The following is a 27,171-nucleotide window of genomic DNA, read 5'->3' as shown; positions in this document are numbered from 1 at the left end:
TGACGTCCTTTTCTTTTTTTCTCATTAATTTGTCTGTGTATTTATAAATACCACACTGTCTTAAATATTAAGAATTTATGTCTTGATACCTAATAGAACAAGTTTCACCAAGTGCCACATTAACTTTCTGTCATTTTGCTTTTCTTATATATTTTAGAATTACATTACAAATTCCTTGAAAGCTGTTGTTAAATTTTGACTATAATTGCATTTAATCTATAGATCAGTTTGTAGAGAGCTGATATATTTTCTTTGTCAAGTTTTCCTACCCATGGGTGAGCTTACTTATCCACTTATTTAGGGCATATTCAACTTCTCTGAATAATATTCTATAATTTTCTTCATAAAGATTCTTCACATATTTTGCTAAACATAGTAAGCATCTTGTCTTCTTTGGATTTAAAACGGGATGCTTCTAATAGTTCACCATAAAAAATGGTATTAACTGTAGGTTTTTTTGCAAATACCTTTATCAGGCTAAGAGAGTTCCTCTAAATTCTGATTTATTTGAGAGGGTTTTTAAAAAAATATATGACTTAAATTTTATTAAATACTTTGATTGTGAGTTTATATTTGGTTGATCTTAATCTCTGAAAAATCTGATAGCCTCCATCAAGTATGCTTCCTCTGAAGGAATGTGTTTCCTTCAGTCAGAAGCTGGAGAATCACAATAGCCCCCTTTTAGGTTACTCAGCTTAATTCAAGAATTTTAGATGGGGACTTCCCTGGTGGTCCAGTGGTTAAGAATTGACCTTCCAATGCAGGGGACATGGGTTGGATCCCTGGTCAGGGAAATAAGATCCCACATGCTGCAGGGCAAGTAAGCTTGTGCACTGCAACTACTGAGCTCACGCTCTCTGGAGCCTGTGTGCCACAACTAGAGAGGAAAGCACGCCACAACAAAAGATCCGGCATGCCACAGTGAAAATCCTTCATGCCACAACTAAGACCCATTGCAGCCAAATAAATAAATAAACATTAAAAAAAAAAGAATATTAGATCAAATTATCTACCTTTTGCAAATCCCTACATGCAAACCTTAGTCCCTTGATTGCAGTAAAACTTGACATTTGCTCTCAGGGAACTGCCTTTTGTGAATACATATAATTCACTGTTACAGTTTCAGTTCCATTTAGATTTTTTAAATTGGCCCCACAGGCAAAAACATATGTATTCTGGATTTTGTTTATTAATAATAATTAGAAAATCCTCCCAATGCATACCTAGTGTCTTAAGTGCAGTACAGGAAGAAAACCCTGTGCAGCATCCTCATTCCTTCATTGGATTCATATATTTTTTAAATTCAACAAATTTCTATTGAGTGTCCACTATGTACCAGACAATATTCTTGGAACTAGGGAGTTTGGTCATGGATAAACAAAGAGACAAAAAAAAATTCTGCCTTCATGAGTCTTACATTATAAACACAGATAAACAAGATCATTGTAAAATATATAAAGCATTCAATAAGGTTAAGTACTAAGGAGGAAAAATAAATAAATCAAAGGGAATATGAATGGAAAAGTAGGTAAAAAAGTGAGATAGGCTATCCAGGGAAGACCAGACTGAGAAGGTGTCATAGAGTAAGACTAGAAAGAAGTGAGGGAGCTGGCCATTGGTATATTCAGGAGAAGAGTCTTCTGGGCAGAGCACACAAGACCCTCTGTGGTCAAATGAGCTTAGTTAGAGCATGAAGGGTCTATTCTAGAGCAGCAGAAGTCCTTGCGATCAGAGGGGGGAAAGAAAGACAAGTTAGCAGAAGGTATACTCAAAGAGGTTAAAGGGAACCAGATCATATAGGGCCATATAGTTTTTACTTTGAATGAGACAGGAAATTATTGGAGGGTTTGGAGCAGGAAGAAGTAATTTTTTTTCTGCCAAAGGTTTAAATAGAATCACTGCAAAACACTAGACACTCAACACGCTTACCTGCTGAGAACTTGGGTTTTGGTGTTGGTGAGAGGTGTTTATTTGCAAAAGAATATACTTTGGAAATCTAGGAATGAGCACAGAAGTAAACACCAAATGTATCATGGATTTACCTGTAAAATCAAGAAAATGATACAAGTGCAAGAACTTGCAAGAACAAGTGGATGAATTACTTTATAACCTGGGTGTATTGCACATAAAGCTTTCTCACTATGGCTCATAATCCAGATACAATAAAAGAAAAGATTGATCAACTTTTGATAAAAGTAAAAGAAAATGTTTACAAGGCAAAATCAACATAAATACACATCACTTGCACACCCCTCAAAAGGGCAAAAATTAGGAAGCTGGATAATGTCTAAGACTGGCAGGGATATGGAGGCCGAAGAAGCCTGATTCAGCTGTTGGTAGGACTGCAGACTGATGCAGGGGGGCCAATAGTAGCAGTGTGTATGGTCGAATAGTACAGGCACTCTGTAACCCAGTAACTCTGCCCCGAGGTAAATTTCCCAATGAAATTCTTTTATAATTCCATATGGTACATATATAGGGATGTTCCTAATAGCATTGCAATAGCAGAGAGTTAAAGGCAATCTAGGTGCCCAACATCACAGGGAGTAGGTAAGTTAAATGTGGTACATGCAGCAGTCAGAAGTAACAGATTAGATGTACATTTAGCAAAATAGATGGATATTAAAAACATAATGTTGACTGAAGAAAAGAAATAGAACAAGGCCTATATGATGATAGCATCTATGTAAATTAAAAGCAGATACCCATAAAACTATATATTTTGCAAGAACATATGCAAATAAAGGGATACACATCAAACACATTAGAATGGTTATTTATGGAGAGGAAGAAGAAGCATGAGAGTGAAGAAGGGAAATAAAAGCAAATGTCACGGAGTCTTCTGAGGCTCACCTATAGGTAATTCTCCTTTCCTCCTAAATGTATGAGAGGATAGCACTTCCCTTCCCCCCTCCACCCTTTACTTGGGCAATGTCATGGGGTTAGTTCTGTCTTAAGAGTTGTAGGTGGAATTCATGTGTGCCAGTTCTAGACCAGAGCATTTAATTTCTGGTGGGAGATCATCCAGTGCTCTAGTCCCCTACTGCAAATAATCATGAAAGCACACATTGAGAAGAAACTTCCATCGGCCTGGATCTCTGAGCGAATACAAGGAGCTGAGCACTCCTCCAGCTTCTAACCCACTAACAGTCATTGGACAGGTAGTTTTAGTGAAAGATATACTTTTGCTGTTTTAAAATTCTGGGATTTGGGGGTGTTTGTTAATACAGCATAGTCCTAGCCTATTCTGATTAATACAGGGAATAATCAGTTAAATAAAACCAGAGGGGGGTCTTTCAGGGACCAGTGATGCTGAAGAGCATGACTAACTCAAATGTGTACACCTGAGCTTTCTCCTATCCCACCCCAAGTGAGATGGAGAAAGAAGACAAGGTAATTGCCTAAGATCACACTGCCTTGAATTAAGGCATGATAAAAACCCTCAAAAGAATGAACAAGAATAAATGCTTCACCAGCCTAGAATTCAATGAAGTTTTCACAGAGTTCCCTGTGCCATTTCCAGAGATAGGATGGAGACTTGTAGGCTGAGGAGTATGGCTACTGGTTTTCTCAAGGATGAAAATCCATCTTATCCTACAAGGGCTGAAGAGTGAATCCATGTTAGCCTGAAGTTTCACCCCATTCAACTTTAAAAAAATAAATAAAGTCAAAATATAACTGACTAACTGGGAGAAAATATCTGCAAAAACTGATAGAAAAGTGGACAAAAGCATGAACAGAGAATTCGCAAAAGAACAAAAAATTAAAATTGCTATTGAACCTATCAAAATATGTTCATACTCACTCATAATAACAGAAATGCAAATTCAGAGTACACTGAGATACAATTTCTCACCTATTTGGCTAAAATTAAAAACAATGATGACAACATATTTGTTTAATGAGACTGGAGAAATAGAGTGCTCTTATGCAACCCAGGTAGAAATGTAAATTGATACAACTCTTATTGAGAGAATTTGGCAATATCTAACAAAACAAAATATTTGTTTACTTTTTAAACCAAGAATCCCACTTTGAGGAATTTGCACTGAAGATAAACTTCCAATAGTAGAAAAATAAATACATACAAAGTTATCTTTTATAGCATTATAGAGCATTGCAAAACATTAACTACAACCTAAATGCCCATATATAGGAAAATGCTTGAATAAACTATGGTTAATGTACATGAGGTCCTATAAGCTATAAAAGAATGAGGAATACCTCTGAACTTATGAATTCCAGCATATCTCTTAAGTGGGGGAAAAGTGCCTAAACTATGCTTTTTTATGTAATAAAGAGAGATAAGAAGACATATGTGGTCTGCCCATTTGGGCAAAATTTTAAAGATATATAAGCCAGAAACTATTGAAATTGGGTACCCATAAAAAGTGGGTGGAAAAGAAGAGGACAGAGTAGAAGTGGTGGGCAAAAGGAACATGTCGCTGATCATATCCTTTTATATAGTTCTGACATTTGAAACTATATTAATGTTTACTGATACAAAAATTAAAAAATAAAAAAGGATGTGGAAAAAAACTAAAATGGAATACAAAGAAAAACAAATACATCTATCTGTATAACATACCCACACTGCAGGGAGGAGGTAATTAATCTAAGCAAATTTTGGACAAAGCAATGTTATTTTTATGCTCTCAGGCTAAAGGCAAAACAAAATAATTTTAAACTAATAGGTTTGATTTCCACCATGGTATAGGATTAGCAATTCCAAAACTTCTTTCTGTGTATTCTAGGACTGAGTAAATAAGTTAATAGATTGTGGATAATGGGAACTAGGTATCTCACTGCTGGAAAGGGAGTTACAAATAAGGAAAGAGGGAAGGTTAAAATAACATCCATGGTATTGGCCTTGAGTTTGAAGAACTGATATAAATTCATGACTTACACATGAATATGAATAGAAATAGATTTAAATAGGTATAGGGATATCTATACAAACATATGTTTCCCAGCTCTGTTTTCTGAGAGAGTCTAGAAACAATGTTACTCCAATGGCAATGAACACACTTAGTATCCAGATCTTGGTTTTCAAATACCTTTCTCTACTAAAGGAACCAGAATCCTTTGGAGAAATGACAAATTCTAGTGCTGGGTCTGGAAAAACACAAGGTGAGCCTGGGGCATCTTGTTTTGCCAGAAAAGAAATGTTCAAAGAATGAGGACAACCAGTCAAAATGACACAGGAGCTACTTTGAGGGCTCCCACCAGACATATCAAGGGCAATCAAAATAAATAATGATAGTAATAGATTATGACTCATTAAATAAATGAAGTCTATATTGATATAGAGTCTGTGTTGATATAAATAAATGAATAAACAAATGGGAGAGAAGGGAAATCTTTTCTTTATAGTGGAATGTCAATAATAAATATAGAATTAATGACTGAATGAGAAAAAAATACAGTTTGGCAACCATCATGGTAATAATCGATTTAGGCAAGAATCATAAAAATATTAAAACTAAAATTAGTGGGTAAAAATTTGATGAAAAATGAGATATCTACATAGTTTTAAAGAATCCCTTCATAAAATGCTTATTAATTACAAAAGGAAAATATTAACTTTACACTAGAACAACTGAGCAGACACCACTTTAACTAAGTGATCAAAATTAACACCATCCGTAACAAAACAAATAGATAATATATGCCTCCTGACATAATGTACTGAAAAGGACATAATATCCCTTCTGTGATGTTCCTGAAAAAAATGCATAATCAGAATCAAATCTGATGAAGAAACATCAGACAAAACCAAATTGAGGCAAGTGCTGGCCAGCCTCCAGGATGGCTCTGAGTGATCCCTGCTTCCTGTTATTCTCATCCATGTATAATGCCTTCTCACACTGAAAGGGGCTGATCTGTGTGTCTGTATTAGTCAAGGTTCTCTACAGAGAAAGAGATATAGAGACAGAGACACAGAGACTCATACACAGAGACAGAGAAAGAGAGAGACAGAAAAAGTGACAAAGAAAGAGAGACAGAGACAGAAACAGAGATTTATAATAAATAACTGGCTCACACAATTATGGAGGCTCATAAACCCCAAGATCTGCAAGGTGAGTTGGCAAGCTAGAGACCCACAAGAGCCAACAGTGTAGCTCTAGTCCAAAGGCCAGCAGGCTTGAACCTCTGGAAGAGCTGATCTTCAGTTCGAGTCTGAAGGCAATATAAAAGCCGATGTCCCAGTCTGAGGGTAGTCACACAGGAGGAATTCTCTCTTACTCAAGGAATGGTCAGCCTTTTCTTCTATTCAAACCTTTAACTGATTAGATAAGGCACATTAGGCAGGACAATGTGCTTTACATAGTCTACTGATATTATATGTTAATTTCAAGGATTCCAGTCCAATATGGTGACCTGGGAGGCTCCTGAACTTACCTCCTCCTATGGACATGCCAAAACACCCATTCCCTGTCTTTCTCTGAAATAAGCCTATTTCCATATCTTAGAAGATATAACCTGAAGGTCAAGCTTCTATTTTAACACATATCTCGAGGTGGATTGCAATCCTCTCCAGAGACCGGGGACACTTGCAGGCACTATCTTCATGTTCTCCCCGTGGCCAGCACCAGGTTGCTGGTGTCGCCCTGGAAAGAGCTTATGTACACATCTGGCATCCTGGCTTTTGCAACTGCCATCCAGGGGATGTACCCCTTGGATAGCCTGGTTCTGGTGGCCAGCACTGCTTGAGGTCCAGTTCCACCGGACTGTAATGAACAAAGAAGCACTTCTTAATCAGCTATCCCTACCCCAACCCTCCAGGCTTAGTCCACAGGGAGCAGACAGAAATGGCCATCTCCTAGTCTTTCCCTAAAAGAGGTCTATTTGCCTGCTTTAAAGGGTGCTGCCCAAGTGTCAGGTTTCTAATTTAGCAGACACCTAGCAGACTGTGATCCTCCCTGGAGACCAGGGATGTTAGCAAGTGTCATCTCCATGTTCTCCCTCTGGCTTGCTCCAGGTCACCAGTATCTACCTGGAATGAGTTTGAACACATGTTTGTCATCCTGGCTTTTGTGGCTGCCACCCAGGGACCTTTTATCACCTGCTTCTGGTGGAAAGCAGGGCTTGTGTTCATGTTACCACAGACTGTAACAAACAAAGAAACAGTTTTTAACCAGCTATCTCCCCAGGGCTCAGTGCAGGGGGAGCAGACAGAAATGCCCAGCTCCCAGTCTTTCCTTGAAAGAGGTCTACATACACACTTTAACAGCTGCTTCCTGAGGTTCCAGCTTCCAATCAGCATGCTTCTAGGTGCTGACTGAGATCCTTCCCTTTGGGACACTGACAGATCTTGACACACCCACATTTATTGGGAGCCTCTGAGAACAAAGAGGTGGCTTGGGCAAAAAAGTTTGAGAAACAACCAAGAGCTAGGGCTGGCATGAACAACATGATTCATTTTCTACATAAAACCACTCTGTCAAGACTGGAAGAGGTACCTGTTTTCTCTAATGCACAGAAATCAACAGAGAGAATAAAGAAGATGAAGGAACAGGAATATGTTATAAACAAAAGAATAAGATAAAGGTCCAGAAACAGACCTTAATGAAAGGGAGATAAGTGATTTACCTGGAAAAGAGTTAAAAATAATGATCATAAAGATGCTCGCTGAGATCAGGAGAACAATGCATGAACAAAGTGAGAATCTCAACAAAGAAATAGAAAATATATGAAAGAAGAAAACAAAAATCACAGAGCTGAAGAATACAATAACTGATATGAAAAATTCAACTGAGTGGTTCAACATCAGGCTAGATCAAGCAGAAGAAAGGATCAGTGAACTAAAAGCAATTCATGCAATGAGTAAAGAGAAAAAAGAATGGGAAAGAATGAAGAAAATTAAGGGATTTGTGGAACACCATCAAGTGGACCAATATTCACATTATAGGGGTCCCAGAAAGGAAAAAGTCGAGAAAGGGAGAGAAAGCTTATTCAAAGAAATGATAGCTGAAAACTTCCCTAACCTGGGGAAGAAAACAGAAATCCAGATCCAGGAATCCCAGAGAGTTCCAGTTAGATTAATCCAAAGAGACTTATACCAAAATACATCATAACTGAATGGTCAAAAGTTAAAGACAAGGAGAAACACTTAAAAGCAGAAAGAGAAAAGCAATGTATTATGTATAAGGGAACCCTCATAAGACTAGCAGCAGATTTTTCATCAGAAACTATGCAGGCCAAAATAGAGAGGCATGATATATTCAATGGTTGATCAAGAATATTGTATCCAACAAAATTGTCCTTGAGAATTTAAGGAGAAATGAGAAGTTTTCCAGATAAGTAAAAGTGGAAGAAATTCATCACCACAAGAACAGCCTTATAAGAAATGTTAAAGGGACTTTCTCAACCTGAAATAAAAGGGTGCAAATTAGTAACAGAAAAACATATAAAAATATCAATCTCACTGGAAAAGATAAATATATAATTAAATTCAGACTACTCTAATGTTGTAATGGTGGTGGATAAATCACTTATAAATCTAGTATGAAGTTTAAAAGATAAAAGTAGTATAAATAACTATAACTACAATAATTTGTTAATGGATATAATAAAGGTGTGAATTGTGATATCAAAAACAACATATGGGTGGGAGAGTGTGAAAATATAGAGCCTCAGTACGTGCTCAATCTTAAACTGTTATGAGTTTAAAATAGACTATTATAAGTACAAGATGTTTTATACAAGCCTTGTGGTAACCACAGCACAAATACCTATAACAGATGTACAAAAAGTAAAGAGAATGAAATCAAAGCATAATACTACAGAAAGCCATCAAATCACAAAGGAAGAGATACAGAGAAGAAAGGCACAAAGGAATTACAAAACAGTCAGAAAATAATTAAAATGACAATAGTAAGTCCATACTTAACAATAATTACTTTAAATGTAAATTGACTAAATTCTTCAATCAAAAGACATAGAGTGTCTGAATGGGAAAAAGAAAAAAAAAGAGCCAATTCTATGCTGCCTACAAGAGACTCATATCAGCTTTAAGGGCACATACACAGTGAAGGAAATGAATGAAAAAAATATATTCCATGCAAATGGAAGCTAAAAGAAAGCAGGGGTAGGTATACTTATATATATTAGACAAAATATATTTTTAGTCAGAGACTGTAAAAAGAGACAGATGGTCAATATATAATGATAAAGAGGTCAATCCAACAAGAGAACATAATATTTGTAAATATTTATGTCCCTAACATAGGAGCACCAGAATATATAAAGCAAAGATTAACAGAGCTGAAGGGAGAAACAAATAATACAGCAATGTTAGGGGACTTCAAAACCACACTTTCAGCAGTGTATAAATCATCCAGACAGAAAATCAGCAAAGAAACATTATACTTAAATGACGTTAGACCTGATGGTCTCAATGGAAATTTATATTACGTTCTATGTAACAGCAGCAGAATACACTTTCTTCTCAATATAGAACATCTCCCAGCATAGATCATATGTAGGCCAAGAACAAGTTAATAAATTTAAGAAGATTGAATTGATATCAAACATCTTTTCTGACCACAAAGACATGAAACCAGAAATCAATTACAAGAAGAAAAACTGAAAATTCCATAGGTATGTGGAAATTAAACATACTACTGAACAACCAGTGGGTCAAAGAAAAAATCAAAATGGAAATTAAAAAATATCTTGAGACAAATGAAAATGGAAATAAAAATACCAAAACTTATAGGACGCAGTAAATGCAGTTCTGAGAGGGAAGTTCATAGTGATAAATGCCTATATCAAGAAGAAAGATCTCAAGTAAACAATCTAACCTACACCTCAACAAATTAGAAAAAGAACAAACACAGCCCAGAGTCAGCAGAAGGAAGGCAATAATAAATATCAGAGAGGAAATAAATAAAAGAGGGACCAAAAAAAAAAAAAAGAGAGAAAAGATCATTGAAATCAATAACTGTTTTTTGAAAAGATAAAAAAATTGATAAGCCTTTAGCCAGGCTCATAAGGAAAATAGAGAGAGGACCCAAATAAATAAAATAAGAAATGAAAGCAGAGAAATAACAACTAATACCACAGAGATACAAATATCATAAGAGAATACTACAAAGAGTTATATGCCAATAAATTGGACAACCCAGAAGTTGACAAATTTTTAGAAACATACAACCTTCCAAAATTGAATCAGGAAGAAACAGACAATCTGAACATGCCAATCACTAGTGGTGAAATTGAATTTGTAATTTAAAATAACTTCCAGCAGACAGCTTCACAGGGGAATGATACCAAATAGATAAATACCTACCCTCCTCAAACTATTCCAAAAAATTGCAGACTACAGGGCACTCCCAAGTTCATTCTATGAGGTCACCATGACCCTGATACCAAAACCAGACAAAGACACCACAAAAAAGAAAATTACAGGCAATATATTTGATGAATATAGATGCAAAAATCTCAGCAAAATATTAGCAAACCAAATTCAACAATATATAAAAAGGATCATACACCATTATCAAGTGGGATTTATTTCAGGGCTGCAAGGATGCTTCAATATTTATAAATCAGTCAATTTGATACACCACATTAACACAAGGAAGAATAACCACATTATCACCACAATAGATGCAAAAAAAGCATCTGACAAAATTTAACTTCCATTCATGACAAAAACTCTCATTAAAGTTGGTATAGAAGTATATATCTCATATATGTTGGTACATATTTCAACATAATAAAGGCCATTTATGGCAAACCCACAGCTAACTTCATACTCAATTGTGAAATTGAAAGTTTTTCCTCTAAAATCAGGAACAAGACAAGGATGCTCACTCTTGCCACTTCTATTTAAACATAGTATTTATTTAGCAACAGCTACAGCAATCAGACAAGAAAAAGAAATAAAAGGTATCCAAATTGGAAGGGAAAAAGTAAAACTGTCACTATTTGCAGATGACATGATACTTTATATAGAAAACTCTAATATCTCCACCAAAAACTATTAGTGCTAATAAATGAATTTGGTAGAGTTTCAGAATACAAGATTTATATATAGAAATTTGTTGCTTTTCTATATACTAATAATGACCTACCAGAAAAAATAAGGAAACAATCCCATTTACAATTTTAAGAAAAAGAATAAAATAGCCAGGAATAATCTTAACCAAGGAGGAGGAAGACCCATACTCTAAGAACTATAAAATATTCATGAAGAAATTTGAAAATGATACAAGGAAATGGAAAGATGTCCCATGTTCTTGGATTAAAAGAATTAATATTGTTAAAATGTCCATGCTACCCAGAGTAATCTACAGATTGAATGTAATCCCTATCAAAATACCCATGATATTTTTCACAGAACTAGAAAAAAAATCTTAAAACAAATTATATGCCAAATCTTGAGAAAAAAGAACAAAGCTGGAGGTCTCATGCTCCCTGACTTCAGACTATACTAAAAAGCTACAGTAATCAAAACTCCATGGTACTGGCACTAAAACAGACACATTGGTCAGTGGAACAGAATACAGCATCCAGAAATAAACCCACATGCATATGGTCAATTAATCTACAACAAAGGAAGCAAGAATATGCAATGGGGAAAAGACAGTCTTTTCAATAAGTGTGTTGGGAAAATTGGACAGTCACCATGACCCTGATACCAAAACCAGACAAAGACACCACAAAAAAGAAAATTACAGGCAATATATTTGATGAATATAGATGCAAAAATCTCAGCAAAATATTAGCAAACCAAATTCAACAATATATAAAAAGGATCATACACCATTATCAAGTGGGATTTATTTCAGGGCTGCAAGGATGCTTCAATATTTATAAATCAGTCAATTTGATACACCACATTAACACAAGGAAGAATAACCACATTATCACCACAATAGATGCAAAAAAAGCATCTGACAAAATTTAACTTCCATTCATGACAAAAACTCTCATTAAAGTTGGTATAGAAGTATATATCTCATATATGTTGGTACATATTTCAACATAATAAAGGCCATTTATGGCAAACCCACAGCTAACTTCATACTCAATTGTGAAATTGAAAGTTTTTCCTCTAAAATCAGGAACAAGACAAGGATGCTCACTCTTGCCACTTCTATTTAAACATAGTATTTATTTAGCAACAGCTACAGCAATCAGACAAGAAAAAGAAATAAAAGGTATCCAAATTGGAAGGGAAAAAGTAAAACTGTCACTATTTGCAGATGACATGATACTTTATATAGAAAACTCTAATATCTCCACCAAAAACTATTAGTGCTAATAAATGAATTTGGTAGAGTTTCAGAATACAAGATTTATATATAGAAATTTGTTGCTTTTCTATATACTAATAATGACCTACCAGAAAAAATAAGGAAACAATCCCATTTACAATTTTAAGAAAAAGAATAAAATAGCCAGGAATAATCTTAACCAAGGAGGAGGAAGACCCATACTCTAAGAACTATAAAATATTCATGAAGAAATTTGAAAATGATACAAGGAAATGGAAAGATGTCCCATGTTCTTGGATTAAAAGAATTAATATTGTTAAAATGTCCATGCTACCCAGAGTAATCTACAGATTGAATGTAATCCCTATCAAAATACCCATGATATTTTTCACAGAACTAGAAAAAAAATCTTAAAACAAATTATATGCCAAATCTTGAGAAAAAAGAACAAAGCTGGAGGTCTCATGCTCCCTGACTTCAGACTATACTAAAAAGCTACAGTAATCAAAACTCCATGGTACTGGCACTAAAACAGACACATTGGTCAGTGGAACAGAATACAGCATCCAGAAATAAACCCACATGCATATGGTCAATTAATCTACAACAAAGGAAGCAAGAATATGCAATGGGGAAAAGACAGTCTTTTCAATAAGTGTGTTGGGAAAATTGGACAGCTACCTATAAAACAATGAGAATAGAACATTTCCTGACCCCATATATGAAATAATCTCAAAGTGGGTTAAAGAGCTAAATGTAAGACCTAAAACCATAAAACTAGAAGAAAACATAGGCAGAACACTCTTTGACATAAATTGGAGCGATATTTTTTTTGGATCTGTCTCCTAAGACAAAAGAAATAAAAGCATAAATAAACAAATGAGACTTAATTAAACCTTTTTCACAGCAAAAAAATGAAAGGACAGCCTACTGAATGGAATAAAATATTTGCAAATGATATGACCAATAAGAAGTTAATATCCAAAATATAGAAACAACTTATACAACACGATATTTAAAAAAAAAATCAAAAAATGGGCAGAAGACCTGAATAGACATTTTGCCAAAGAAGATGTACAGATGGCCAACAGGCACATGATAAGATGCTCAACATCACTAATCATCAGAGAAATGCACATCAAAACCACAATGAGAAATCACCTCATGTCATCAAAAAGTCTACAAGTAAAAAACGTTGGCAATTATGTGGAGAAAAGGGAACCCTAGTAAACTGTTGAGATTGTAAATTGGTGCAGCCACTGTGGAAAACAGTATGGAGATTACTCAAAAAACTAAAAATAGAATTGCCATATGATCTAGCAATTCCACTGTTGGGTATCAATGTGAGGAAAATGAACACACTAATTCAAAAAGATACATGTGCCCCAATGTTCATAGCAGCATTATTTACAATAGCTAAGATATGGAAGTGCCCATCAACAGATTAATGGATATCATTTCAAACATTTAATGCCATAAATTTCTCTCTACATGCTGCTCTAGTTCCATCCTACAAATTTTGTATATTATGCTTTTATTATCATTCAGTTTGAAAATTTTAAATTTCTCTTGAGATATTTTTTCTTTGACACATGGGTTATTTATAAGTATTTTTTATAGGTATCTAAACATTTGGTGATTTTCTGGGTACCTAATATTTATTGATTTCCAGTTTAATTTCATTGTGATCAGCGAATATATTTTCTAAGGTATCAATTATTTGACTTTTTTGAGACCTACTTTATGGATCAACATGTGGTTTATATTGGCAAGTGATACATGTGTGCTGAAAAAACTAATAGATTCATTGCAGTTGGGTTATTTAGCAGTCATTTGGTGTTGTGTTCTTTGTTTTCACTTTTGTGCTTTTCATTAAATGCATGCACATTTAGAATGTTTGTTTTCCTGATGATTGTTTCTTTTAATATTATGTATATTCTCTCTTATGCTCTTGTAAAATTCTTTGCCTTGAAGTCTACTTTGTCTGATATTAATGTAGACATGCCAGTTTTCTTGTTGTTACTGTTTGCATGTTATAACTTTTCAATTATTTTACCTATCTTTGTCTTTACAATGCATTTCTTGCAGAAAGCATATGGATTTGCAATAAACTGATTTTCTAAGAAAAAAAAACAGATGGATGGATAAAGAAGCTGAGTAATATGCAATGGAATATTACTCAACCATAAAGAAGAATGAAATTCAGTCATTTGCAGAAATGTGGCTGGACCTAGAGGGTATTATGCTTAGTGAAATAAGTCACACAGAGAAAGACAATTACTCTATGTTATCACTTATATGTGGAATCTAAAAAATGAAACTAATGTATATAACAAAACAGAAACAGACTCATACATATACAGAACAAACTAGTGGTTACCAGTGGGGAGAGGGTGGGGAGAGGGGTGAGATAAGGGTATGGGATTAAGAGACACAAACTATCATGTACAAAATAAATAACCTATGAGGATATATTGTATAGCACAGGAAAATGTAGCCATTATTTTGTAATAACTTTAAATGGAATATAATCTATAAAAACATTGAATCACTATGCCATACACCTGAAACTAATATAATATTGTAAATCAACTGTTCTTCAATAAAAATAAAATAGAATAAAGTAAAATGAAAAATAACTATACAAGACACACATAAATGCAAAGATATTCTGTGCTTATGAATTAGAAGACTTAATATTGCGACACTATCCATACTACGAAAAGTGATCCACAGATTCAATGCAATCCTAATTAAAATTCCAATAGTAGTTTCAACATAAATGGAAAAAATGATCCTAAAATTCGTATGAAGCCACAAAATACCCCTAAGTGCCAAAGCAATCTTGAGAAAGTAAAACAAAGCTGGAGGTATCACACTTCCTAATTTCAAACTATAAAGAGAAGAATTCAGCTTTTTACTTTCCGGTGTAGGGAAAAACCCAGTTCTTCCCCACTATGTTTTTCTTTCTTGTGTGTCTCCTTTTCTTTTAATAGAACACTCCTTCTGACACTTCTGGTGACCAAATGTGTGGAGGATTTTCCTCACATCAAGCAATTCTCTGCAACACCTGCTGAGGTCCTACACTACAATTCTGACACTACCTACACAGAGAGTGCATTAGATCTCACAGGTTAGGGGCTCAGTCCCACAAAACTGCCCCCTCACCCCAATTCAGATGTCAGTCAGAAGCCCAGTTAATTTCCTGTGGCCGTGACCAACTGACTATAGATTGGAGGTTACAAAGACCCCCTCCTTGAGTCTGATAAATTTGCTAGAGCAGCTCACAAAACTCAGGGAAACACTTCCTTACGTTTACCAGTTTATTAAAGGATATAATAGAAGATACAGATAAACAGCCAGATGAAGAGATACATAGGGCAAGGTCTGGGAGGGTCCCAAGTGCAGGAGCTTCTGTCCACATGGAGTTGGATTGTGTCACCCTCCTGGTGTGGATGTGTTCACCAGCCTGGAAGCTCTCTAAGGCCATGCTATTGGGATTTTATGAAGGCTTCCTCATGTAGCTATGGTCAATTATTAACTCCATGTCCATCCTCTCTGGAGGATGTGGAGGGGAGGCAAAACTTCCAAGCTTCTAATCATGGCTTGGTCTTTCTCATGACCAGCCTCAATCCGGATCCCATCCAGAGTCACGTCAAGGGAATAAAAGATGTTCCTCGTGCTCTTATCATGGGAATTTACAAGGGTTTTATGATTCCTGTGTCAGGGATGGGGTCAAAGACAAATATCAGAACAAGAGATCCTCCTAGTACTCTTAACAGTTATACAATTTCAAGGGTTTTAGGAGGTCTGTGCCAGGAACAGGGGGCAGAGACCAACATATATATTTTATAGTATCTCCTATGAACTATATTACAAAGCTATAAAAATCAAAACAGTATAGTATTTGCATAAAAACAAACACAAAGATTAATGGAATAGAATAGAGCACTCAGAAATATACCCACACATATATGCTTAATTAATTTACAACAAAGGGGCCAAGAATATACAATGGGGAGAGGACAGTCTCTTCAATAAAGGGTGTTGGTAAAACTGAACAGCCACATGCAAAAGAATGCAACTGAACCCCTATCTTACACCATACACAAAAATCAACTCAAAATGGATTAAAGACATGAACATAAGACCTGAAATCATTAAATTCCTGGAAGAAAGCATAGGGCCTAAGCTCCTTGACATTGGTCTTGGTAATTTTTTTTTTTATTTGACATGAAAAGCAAAGGCAACATAAGCAAAAAATAAACAACTATGACCACATCAAACTAAAAACTTCTGCACAGCAAACATGAAAAAATGCTCAATATCATTAATTGTCAAAGAAATGCAAACCAAAACCAAAATGAGATATCACTTCACACCTGTTAGAATGGCTACTATCAAAAAGGTAAGGGAAAACAAATATTGGAGAGGATGTGGATAAAAAGGAACTCATATAAATTATAAACTGGTGCACCTACTATGGAAAAAGAGTAGTTCCTCAAAAAATGAAAAATAGAACTGCTATATAATCCAACAATTCCACTTCTGGGTATATATCAGAAGGAAAAGAATTACTATCTTGAAGAGATGGATGAATAAGGAAAATATGCCATATATATATATATATTCAGCCATAAAAAAGAATGAATCTTGCCATTTTTGATACCATGGATGAACTTTGAAGGCATTATACTAAGTGAAACAAGACAAGCAGGGAGACACAAATACTGTATGATCTCATTTATATGTGGAATCTAAAAAAACTGAACTCATAAAAGGAGAACAGACTGGTGGTTGCCAGAGGTGGGGGGTGGGAATCAGGGAAAATGGGTGAAGGTGATTAAAAGGCACAAAATTCCAGTTATAAGATAAGTAAGTTCTGGTTATACAATGTACAGCAGGATGACTATAGTTGACAATACTGTATTGTATATTTGAAAGTTGCTGAGAGAATAGATCTTAAAAGTTATTATCAGAAAAATATTTGTAACTATGTGAGGAGATGGATGTTAACTCAACTTACTGTGCTAGTCATTTGCAATATGTACATATATCAAATCATTACGTTGTATACCTTAAACTAATACAATGTTATATATCAACTATATCTCAATAAAACTGGAAAGAATTAAAATAAATATATCAGTTGCCCCCCAAAATTAATCTCATTCAAAAACACCCTTACAGAAATTCTCAGAATAATTTTTGACCGTATATCTGGGCACTCATAGCCCAGTCAAGTTGACATAAAATTAACCATCATAGTATCCAACAGGATATTATGGAAGTAATACAGTGTGAATTCTGAGAATAGGTTTTAAGTGACACTGAGGTTTCTGCTTTTCTCTCTTGTTCTACAGGAAGCCAGCTGCCATGTCACAAGACACTCAAATAGTTCTAGGGCAAGGTCCTCCTGGTGAGGATATCCGGCCTCCAGTCCACAACCATGACAGTGAGTCATCTCAGACTTGGATCCTCCAGTGTCAGTCAAACTTTCAGATGACTGCAATTCTGGCCAATGTCTGCACTGCAACCTCCTGAAAGATCCCAAGCCAGAACCACCTTGCTTAGCTTCTTTTAAATTCCTGACACCCAGAAACTGTGTGAGATAATACATGTTTATTCTTGCTTTAAATTAATAAGTTTAGGGTAATTTGTTCCTATGCAATAGATAACTGATTTAAAAGTCATTCTACAAAAATAATTGCTGTGTACTCTTCAAAAATGTCAAGGTCAGAAAAACAGAAAAGACTTAGGATTTTTACCAGATTAAATGAGAAAAAAGACAATCAAGTGCAATGCATGATCCTAGAATGATCCTGGACCAGAAAAAGAGGGGAGGTGTGTGTTCGTGTGTGTGCACGTGCGGGCACCCTCCCGCCCGCACGTGTTTGCTATAATAAGGAATATTAGATGATTGGAGAAATCTGTACAATCTGTCCCTTATGTAATATGTTAATTTCCTCTTTTTGATCATTGTACTGAAATTGTGTAAGACTATGCTCTTGTTTTTAGGAAATACATACTAAAGTATTTAGAGGAGGGGTATCGTGCTTGTAACTCATCTCAAAGAGTTCCAAAGTAAAAAATTATGTAATTATACTTACGTACACATATAAATTATGTGTGTATATATCTAGATCTCTCTATATATAACTATACTATAGCTATTTATCTAGAAATAGAGATGGAGAATGATAAAGAAAATACAGTAAAATGTTAACATTTGGAGAATCGAGTGATGGGTGTATAGGGATTCTTTGTATTATTTTTGCAACTTTTCTGTAGTAATTCCTTCAAAAGAAAAAGAAAAGAACAGCAGAGCTGGTTGCTGTTCCTAAGTTTCCTTTGTAAATAAACGGTTTTCAAACGGAGGGTTGGAAACATTAATAACTTTTGAAATGAATTTAGCGAATCCAAACCAGAATTTTCAAGAGAAAGAAGGGAGGGGAGTGAAGGGGAAGGGAGGGAATGGGAGGAAAGGGGAGGAGTGGAAAGGTAAGGCGTTGATAATAGAATAGAACAGAATAGAATAGAATGGAAGCGAGAGTTGTACATTAGTAAAGCCAGTACTATTTTGTTTCAGTTCTCCAGAGAGACAAAAGTGGATGCACTGGGTGGCGTGGTCAAAAACGTTGGAAAGCCACTGCACTGACGACTAGAGTCTGAGCCAAAGACTGAATCAGAGTTCTTCTGCCCGCCCGCCCCCGGCCAACCCCTCGCCCCCTCTGCAGCCCTCACCGCGTGGTCCCGCCCCCAGCAGCCAGCAGGTGTGCGCTCAAGCTAGCACGTGGTGCCAGACACTACTTAAGGGCCCACCTTCCCCTGCTTGCAGCTGCCCTCTTCTCCAGCCCTGTCATCCCGGAGCTGCCGGAGGCTCGCGGGTCTCAGACGCATCCAGCCGCTGGGGCTGCAGCCTTGGCATGGGCGCCTCGGGTCCGCTCTGGGTTTTCTTGGCTTTCGCCGTGCCAGGGGTCCTCGGTGAGCTGGGAATGGGAGCACGGAGGTAGGGACGCGTCTGGGGCTGGGACGGACTCTGTGCCGCGATGCAAAGGAGACAGTCAAAAGTTAGAAGGCGGGGAAGTCTTGCATGCCTCGCTCGCTTTGGGAGACCCCGAGATCTCTTGGTCCTGAACGTCCCCGCTCGCTCCTCCTGGGCTGGGACCACCAGAATTGCAGGCTGCATCAGAGACGCACTATGCGATCTGCACTATGTGATCTGCCCAGTGTGGCTTGTGGCGTGGCGTGCCCGCTCTGTGCCCTCCGGGCTCCCCGTCCCCGGGACTCAGCAGGTGCTCAGCGCTCTGGGTCTGGAGGTCTTTGAGCTCTAACGCCCAGACGGGTATCCGAAGCCTACTCGTGCTGAGTGCATGCGACTCGGTTGCATGCTCCGCTAGGCGCGGGAGTTTCTGTGCACACTGAACTCCCTCCTGCCTGGTAAAAGCAGCACAGCCTCCTGCTGCCTTTCCAGAATAAGAATAATGTCTGATCCCCAGGCGTGGTTCTAAACGGCAAACATCTGGAGTTATTTAGAAAAGTTGATACGTGAATAAAAACTGCAGTTCTTTGTGTTATTTACCTTCTGTAATGGTAAGAGCTCCAGAAGGTGTCATTAAACGTTTATTATAATTTTCTTCCTTCAGATTGGCTTAATTTTAAAGAAGTATTGTAATTTTTTAAGATTGGAGTCTCTAAGTGATGATAGGTATAACTTTAAAATAATTTTCAGAGTACATTGGATTCCCAGTTTATTAAGAAGTTTACTGTATACAGACCTCAATACTGTGTGACTTTTGGCAAGTCATTTCGCTCCCTCGCCTCAGTTTCTTCACCGGTAAAATGAAACTAGAGATAAGCAGCCCTACCCTTACTCAGCTGCCCTGAATATCAGATGAAATTAGGCAAATGAAAGTTAGATGTTGGATGTTACTACTAGATGCCAGTAATAAGACGACTGTCTGGACCTGTTTTGATGGAGTCAGCATTTAAGCTTGACCACGCCCAGCTTGTTAAGGGACAGTGCATACGTTTGTTCTATTACAGTTCACTTTGTCTGCTTCCTGACATTCAACTTTATCCTGACCCTTAACTGAACATTTCCCCAAACCATTATCTTCATCTCTCTTTCTCCTACATGTTAACTCTTTGAACAAACACTTTCACAGCATTCTCTAACACCTCCATGTGTCACAGTTCCTGACCTGACTTCTTACCAGAATTGCATTTCTTCTTCTAAATTTCAGAGAGGATACTATCAATTGAAAATCAACTTCTTTTCCAGTCCTGTCAATTCATTGTACCCTACAAGGATGCCAGAGCATCCCCTTCCAGTACCAGAGCAGGACCACCCTTTCGGTCATTTAACTCCAGATGCACGAAAGATCAGGTCTACCTTTCTGTCGACTGTCACAGCTAATGTGCTTCTGTTGTTTGTCTTATTCTTACACCAACATTCTAATCATATTCGTTATGATTACCTTTGTAACAACCTCCTCTCTTACAGGTAATTCTGATACCAGTCTTTAACTTTTCCAATGGTGAAAACTAAAATTGAAAAACATTTTTTTCATTATTCCACTCCCTTGCTCAAAAATCTAAAAGGGCTTCCTACTGCCTTTGGAATTAAAAAAAAAAATCTGTCTTCAGCCTTTCAATCCTTTGGTAATTGACTCTCACCTAAGTATGCCCCTCCTGATTCCCCACTGCTTCCTATCACAAATGCACTGCTCATCTTCTTGCCTGACTGAGACCCCAAAGTCCTTTGCTCATGCTATACCCATGCCCCCTCCTGACTTTTGCATGATGGTTTGATTTACATATATTGTGGAATGATTACCATAGTAAGTTTAGTTAACATCCATCATCTCATATAGATACAATAAAAAGAAAAGAAAAATTTTCTCCTTGTGATGAGAACTCTTAGGATCTACTCTATTAACAATTTTCCTATGTATCATAAAACCATGTTAACTATAGTTATCGTGTTGGACATTGCATCACTAGTATTTATTTTTCTTATAACTGGAAGTTTGAACCTTTTGACCACCTTCCTCCAATTCTCTCTCCTCCCACTCCCTGCCTCCAATAACCACAAATCTGATCTATTTTCCAAACTTTGTCTTTTTGTTTTTAGATTCCACATAAAAGTGAGATCATACATTATATGTATGTCTCTGTGTGGCTTATTTCACTATTTCACTTAGTATAATGTCTTCAAGGTCCATCCATGTGGTTGCAAGTGGTAGGATTCCCTTGTTTTCTTAATGGCTGAATGATATTCCATTGTATATATTCATCCACAACTTCTTTATCCATTCATCTATTGATGGACACCTAGGCTGTTTCCATGAGTTGGCTATGTTTCCATTTGTAAATAATGCCACTGTGAACATGGGGGTGTAGTTATCTTTTCAAGTTAGTGTTTTCATTTCCTTTGTATATATCCCCAGAAGTGGAATTGCTGGATCATATGGTAGTTCTGTTGTTAATTTTTTGAGGAATCGTGGAGCCTTTTAAAAATACAGGTTTCTGGGTTCCATCTCACCTTCCAGAGATTCATATGCTTGGGGTGGGGGTGGCCCAGGAAGTTGAGATTTAACAAGCACTCTGGAAAATTCTGAAGCAAGTGTCTTAAAGAGCAAATTTCCTTCTCAGAGTGTTTTCATTTTTCTCCTTTTATCTATTTGCATAAGCCAATTCAAATTTCCCGTGCTCTTAAATTTCACTCCTGCCTTGACTGACTGCCTCACCTTAACCAACACTAAGAAAATAAAATCATCAAGTAGGAATTCCCTTATTTTCCAATCATCTACCTCCATCTGAGATCAGATCTTTTTCTCTCCTCTGGTTAAAACCTGCCAAGGGCTACCCATCACATTAGGACAAAATCCATGCTCCTTAACCTCAACTCCAGGCCTCTGCTTCTCTGAAGTTCTCTGTACTCCTCCCTCACTGATTCTTCTCCAGCCACACTGGCCTTCTTTCTATTCCTTAAATGTAGTCATGTTTGTTTAGCTATGCATTAGGTGTTCCTCTCTTAAAATGCTCTTCTATGGGTCATCCCTTACCTGTCTCCTCAACATTCAGATCTCAGCTCCACTGACACTTTTCTGTGATGCTCTGACTCTTACCTGAAGTAGTCTATTCCCCAGGTCACTCTCTATCACATAAACATGTTTTATTTTCCACAGAACACCTATCATCATATAAAACCTTCTTATTCATTTACTTGTTTGTTCCCTCACTGGTATACAAGTTCTATGATATCAAGGCCTTTATCTGTCTTTATTGCCTGATGAATCTCAGTACATGGTATTACCATCAACCAAGTCGCTCAAGTCAAAAGCCTAAAAGTCATTACTGAATCCTCCCATTCCCTTAGCCCCACATTTAAGTACAACAGAGTCACCTATTTCTCACTGTCTCCTTGTGCTCAAGCTTCATTATTTTGGTCTAAGCTACTATAATAGCTTCCAGACTGCACTCCCTACTTCTGAAAGTAAAAGTCCAGTCCATTCTCCATCCAATTGCCAGACTGTTTTTTTAAAAAGTTAAATCAGGCCATGTGACTCTCTTGCTTGAACTCTCCAGTGACTCCTACCCAGAATAACATGGGAACATCCTCCTGTGGACTAAGAAGCCCTGTGCAATCCTACCTTCTGGGCTTTATAACTCGATTGCATTTCACTCTGATCACTAAGTTCCAGCCACACTTGCTTTCCGTTTATCCCTAAAGCATAGTAAATCCATCCCTGCTGTTAGGCTTCTGCCTAAAATGCTTTTACCCAGCACTTTACCTGTCTGGCACCTTCTTATCCTTCAGTCATAACTCAAACGTCTCCTCTTCATAAGCCTTCTTTAACCATCATAACTGAAGTCATATGCCATCCTGTCCCCCCTTTTTCCAATGCATTACATTTTGTTACATCGCCCTGTTTATTTCCTTTACCTAGCATCTATTTATTTATTGGTATTTATTTATGGTCTCTCTCCCTCTATTGGAATATAAATTCCATGAATATGAGAGCCTTGTGTCTAATGGTCACTGATGAATATTCTGTGCTTAAGACAGTATCTTGGTTCATATGCACACCCATCATTCAAAAATGATCAGATAGACAGGAAACCCAGTGTTATGTTATCTGATCATAATAATTCTCATTATCAATAATAATATTTCCTCCTACCTGCTATCTGACCTAAATTTCAGGGTTATTTTGATCATCTTGTATATTTGTTCTTCATTCATTTCAAATGGATTTCTAAGCCAGTCCAGGTAAATCCCCTTAGACACAAATAAAGAGTTAAATGTATTTCTGTTCTCTAGAAAGTCCTTTGCCTAGTTACTTTTAACATGGTTCAAGAGATGTGTATGTCAATGTTTTGTCACTATATTCTATTTTAGATCCAGTCATGATCTACCCTGATGTTTACTTCTGATTTTAAAAAGATGTGAAGAGGGTCCAATGACTCTTAAGAAAATTAATGTTACTTAAGGGTTCATAGGCTAACTTTCCCTTTTCTGATATGGAAGAGAACACGATTGCTGGAAATTCTGTCCTGTGACCTGGAATTTTGGCAATATCATTACTAATAAGAGCTGGTGTCCCCCGAGAGAGAGGTGTCCCTAAGTCTCATTGAAGATAAAAATTTCCCATTGTTTCTCATCCAGAAAGTATGATTCTTATCTCCTTTCACCTTCTACTTTCTTTGCTTCAAGATCTTGGTTACTTCTCAGTCCATGTCATCACTATTGATTAAATCTTGTAAACCCAAATTGGTTTTCAGATTGTGGAAAATTATTTAGGATTGTTCTTATTCATATTGGATAATTACAGGTTAAATCATTTGATTAGGGTGAATTAGTACAAATAATGGCAGGGTCGTGAAGTTGGTCTTCACTGAGGTCAAACCCTGACTTTCCCTATAGAGTCTTGCTGTTTTGAGAAAGTATGCATTTGGAAACATTTGTAGGTGTTAATGGAGGAAACCAAAGGAGTTGAGGAAAGAAATAGGAGACCTACAGTGGGATCTGGGTCCCAACAGTAATGGCTATTCTTAGATCCTGTCCATATGACTTCTCCAACAGAAGTGTTGGGCCACAAAAAGGTTGGGTCTGGCCACAACTTTGGGAGTTCTGTGTTTACCTTTGTGTCAATTAGTCCATGTTTGTTCTTTGACTTGCACCTGTATCAGTTTCAGATTTGTTTGAAAAAGGAGATTTATAAATTTGATATTCAAATATACCACCATTCTGGAGTTGAAACTTGAACTCTCTTTCATACCTAGAAAAACTCTTTTTCAGGTACATCCTCAAGTATCTGGATGTTACAGTTTCTTACCCATCTCCTAGAATAAGATTTGTTTCATCTTCATCATCATTATCATAATTATTTTAAGTCACAGAGAAGTGTCTTGAAAAAACTGGCTCCTTTTATCTGGTACCCATCAGGAAGTATTAACTCTTTTGGGGGTATATTACTCTACTAGGTTAATTCTAGGTTAATGGAATAAAATAATAAAGAATAAAAAACAACCCTATTTTCTTCTTGCTAGGACCTAAAGGTTTAATGACAAAGATAGTAATGTTAATTCATTTAAGTAATTTTAGAGGATCATACATGTGATGAGCTTTCAAGGTCTGATATACTTGTTTCCTGTGCTATTCCAGAAAAGTTTTTACTTATAAGGTTTTAGTTTTTATTTATGAGGTTGTAAGAAGATAGAACAACTCCAGGGCCTTTATGGAATTTTTAAAAATGATTTTCTCCAGCTCTTCTTCTGAAGTCTATCCTAAAAAGCCTTTGAACTCCCGAGCTTATTTCTCTTGCATTCAATATGCCTTCATACTGCAAGATATATCTTCTTTGACCCAGAAAATATTGACATCTTGGGTTTACTGTCTAAAGAGCAAAGTTGTCATTGTAACTGGTGACAAAACAAGCCAAATAGAGATTTTAGTCTCTCTTAGTTTTGATATTCCTGTGGTCTTTGTCTCTAGGTCAGTGTAAGTTCCTGCCAAGGTATCCTTTTGCTAAGCCTAAAATTCAGAGTGATCAGTCTGAGTTTGCTGTTGGGACAACTTGGCAATATGAATGTCTTCCTGGGTATGTCAAGAGGTCATTCTTTATCACCTGCCTAGAAACCTCCAAGTGGTCAGATGCTCAGCCAGTCTGTAAACGTGAGTAATCAGTAATAGAAGAATCTTTGGGTCTATAGCATGTCTCTATGGGCTAATCTATTATTTTCAAGATAAAAGATGAGAAAGTAAGTAATCTCAAATGAAAATGGCTCCTAGGTTCTCCATGTTTTCTTTTACTCCTAAGGGTATTAAGTATCAGGTATTAGGGTTAAGTTGCACAGCTGGCCAACACTGTTTATCCTATAATCTTCATGACCTTGTTCTATGGTCTCTGTACTGTGTTACAGTGATCTTAGAAGTTAGTATACAAGGAATATTAGTTTCACCTCATATTAGTTTTCACCCAACTCAATTCAAGAAATATTTTTGAGTAACCACTGGGTATGAAGCATTAGGCTAGATGGTGGGGCTTGGAAGAGATATAAAAATTAATCTGCTAGTCTCTGTCATTGAGGAAGTCCTATGTTATTTGTAAAGACTGGTTTTTAAACAAATACTGTACTATGGTGTAATTTCTTTTATTTATAGAGATAAAATTTTATGATATCATAGAGAAGTAAGTGCTATCTAGGAGGATAGAGAAATCTAGGCATTTCAGACAGAGGAAACAGCATATGCCAACACATAAAGGTATGGAAGGATATGATGTCTCTGGAAAATAGAAAAATTCAGAGTGGTTAGAATATAAGGTGCATGATGAGGAATAGTAGTTGATTAAGTGGATTGGAGTTTAAGTGTGGTGAGCCATGCATTCTTTTCCAATAAACGATGGTAAGTCATTGTAAGTTTTTGAAAGTGGGGAGTGGCGTGACCATATTTGTACTGCTGAAAGATAATGTGTGCAGCAGCATAGAAGATGTGCTGGACCAATGGCGACCAGCATTAGAAAGGTAAATTTTATTACTCGATGATCCAATGAGAGATTATAGTGGTGGCAAAATAGTTGTCTTGGAGAGAGATTTCTGGAATCCAGTCATGAGAATTTGGTGATCTATTGAATTAAGGACAGAGGGTAGAGAAAATGAGTTACAGATAGGAAATGATGACTGTGAGTTTTTTTTGTTTTTGTTTTTGTTTTAAGCCATAAGACTTGGTAGATGTTGCCATCAACTGACAGAATATAAAAAGGGGAAATAGAGATTATAAATTATGGCTGACTACAAATAATGTTTGCATCCATGCTCAGAAACATAGACTACATGCATTAAACAAATAGTGTTATGGTGTTGACTGATCCTTTGGAAGACAGAAGTTTTGTAAATGCCCCAAATTTCTTTGAATAAACATAAGTAGACTACTCAGCAAGTCCAGTCAGGTTGGAATTTAATGTAAAACACAAAACATCCCCCAAATCCCAGTCCCAAATCCTGTTTTGTCTTGTTCTCCCTTATAGGTAAATCATGTGTGAGTCCTAGAGAACTCCTCCATGGCTCTGTCCTTGCACCCAGGGGTATCGTGTTTGGGTCAACAATTACATATTCTTGTGATAAAGGGTGAGTCGCCAGGAGACATCTCCAGAGTACATGGATATTAGAACACTAGTTTCAACCAGAAATCACCCATCTTCCAAAAGAGAGCTGAGTAATTGCCACGCCCCCCTTAACCATAGATAAGTAAAAAGAGAATCACCTCTCTGATCTGCTCCAGAGGCAACTCTTCAGGATTACCTAGTAGAGAGAGGATCCCTAGAAGAGAAAAGGGTTTGGGCTATTCTTCTTCCAATTTTAAATCTTCAGTGTTACTGACCAGGAGGTCAAGTTTCATTTGTCTTTAGATTGTTGAATCTTTTGTATGAGTCCT

General features: G+C 36.6%; 1 protein-coding gene across 4 annotated transcripts in view; it reads left to right on the top strand.

Annotated features, from left to right (window-relative positions):
- Nucleotides 1–19,069: 19,069 nt before the first annotated feature.
- CR2 (complement C3d receptor 2) overlaps nt 19,070–27,171 on the top strand; it is a 34,619-nt gene continuing 26,517 nt past the window's right edge. For 2 of the 4 annotated variants that reach the window (XM_024750954.1, XM_024750953.1), the window contains exons 1-3: nt 19,070–19,211; nt 25,231–25,410; nt 26,765–26,864. In XM_024750954.1, the coding sequence (XP_024606722.1) occupies nt 19,154–19,211; nt 25,231–25,410; nt 26,765–26,864 (338 nt within the window). In that variant the 5' untranslated portion in view covers nt 19,070–19,153. The remainder of the gene's footprint in view (nt 19,212–25,230; nt 25,411–26,764; nt 26,865–27,171) is intronic. The other 2 variants (XM_024750956.1, XM_024750955.1) reach the window with 1 other exon arrangement.

Source organism: Neophocaena asiaeorientalis, unplaced genomic scaffold (assembly GCF_003031525.2).
Source record: "Neophocaena asiaeorientalis asiaeorientalis breed wild unplaced genomic scaffold, Neophocaena_asiaeorientalis_V1.1 scaffold67, whole genome shotgun sequence".
NCBI lineage: Eukaryota > Metazoa > Chordata > Mammalia > Artiodactyla > Phocoenidae > Neophocaena > Neophocaena asiaeorientalis.
The sequence above is the reverse complement of the archived record's forward strand: the minus strand, read 5'-3'. Positions and strand labels throughout refer to the sequence as shown.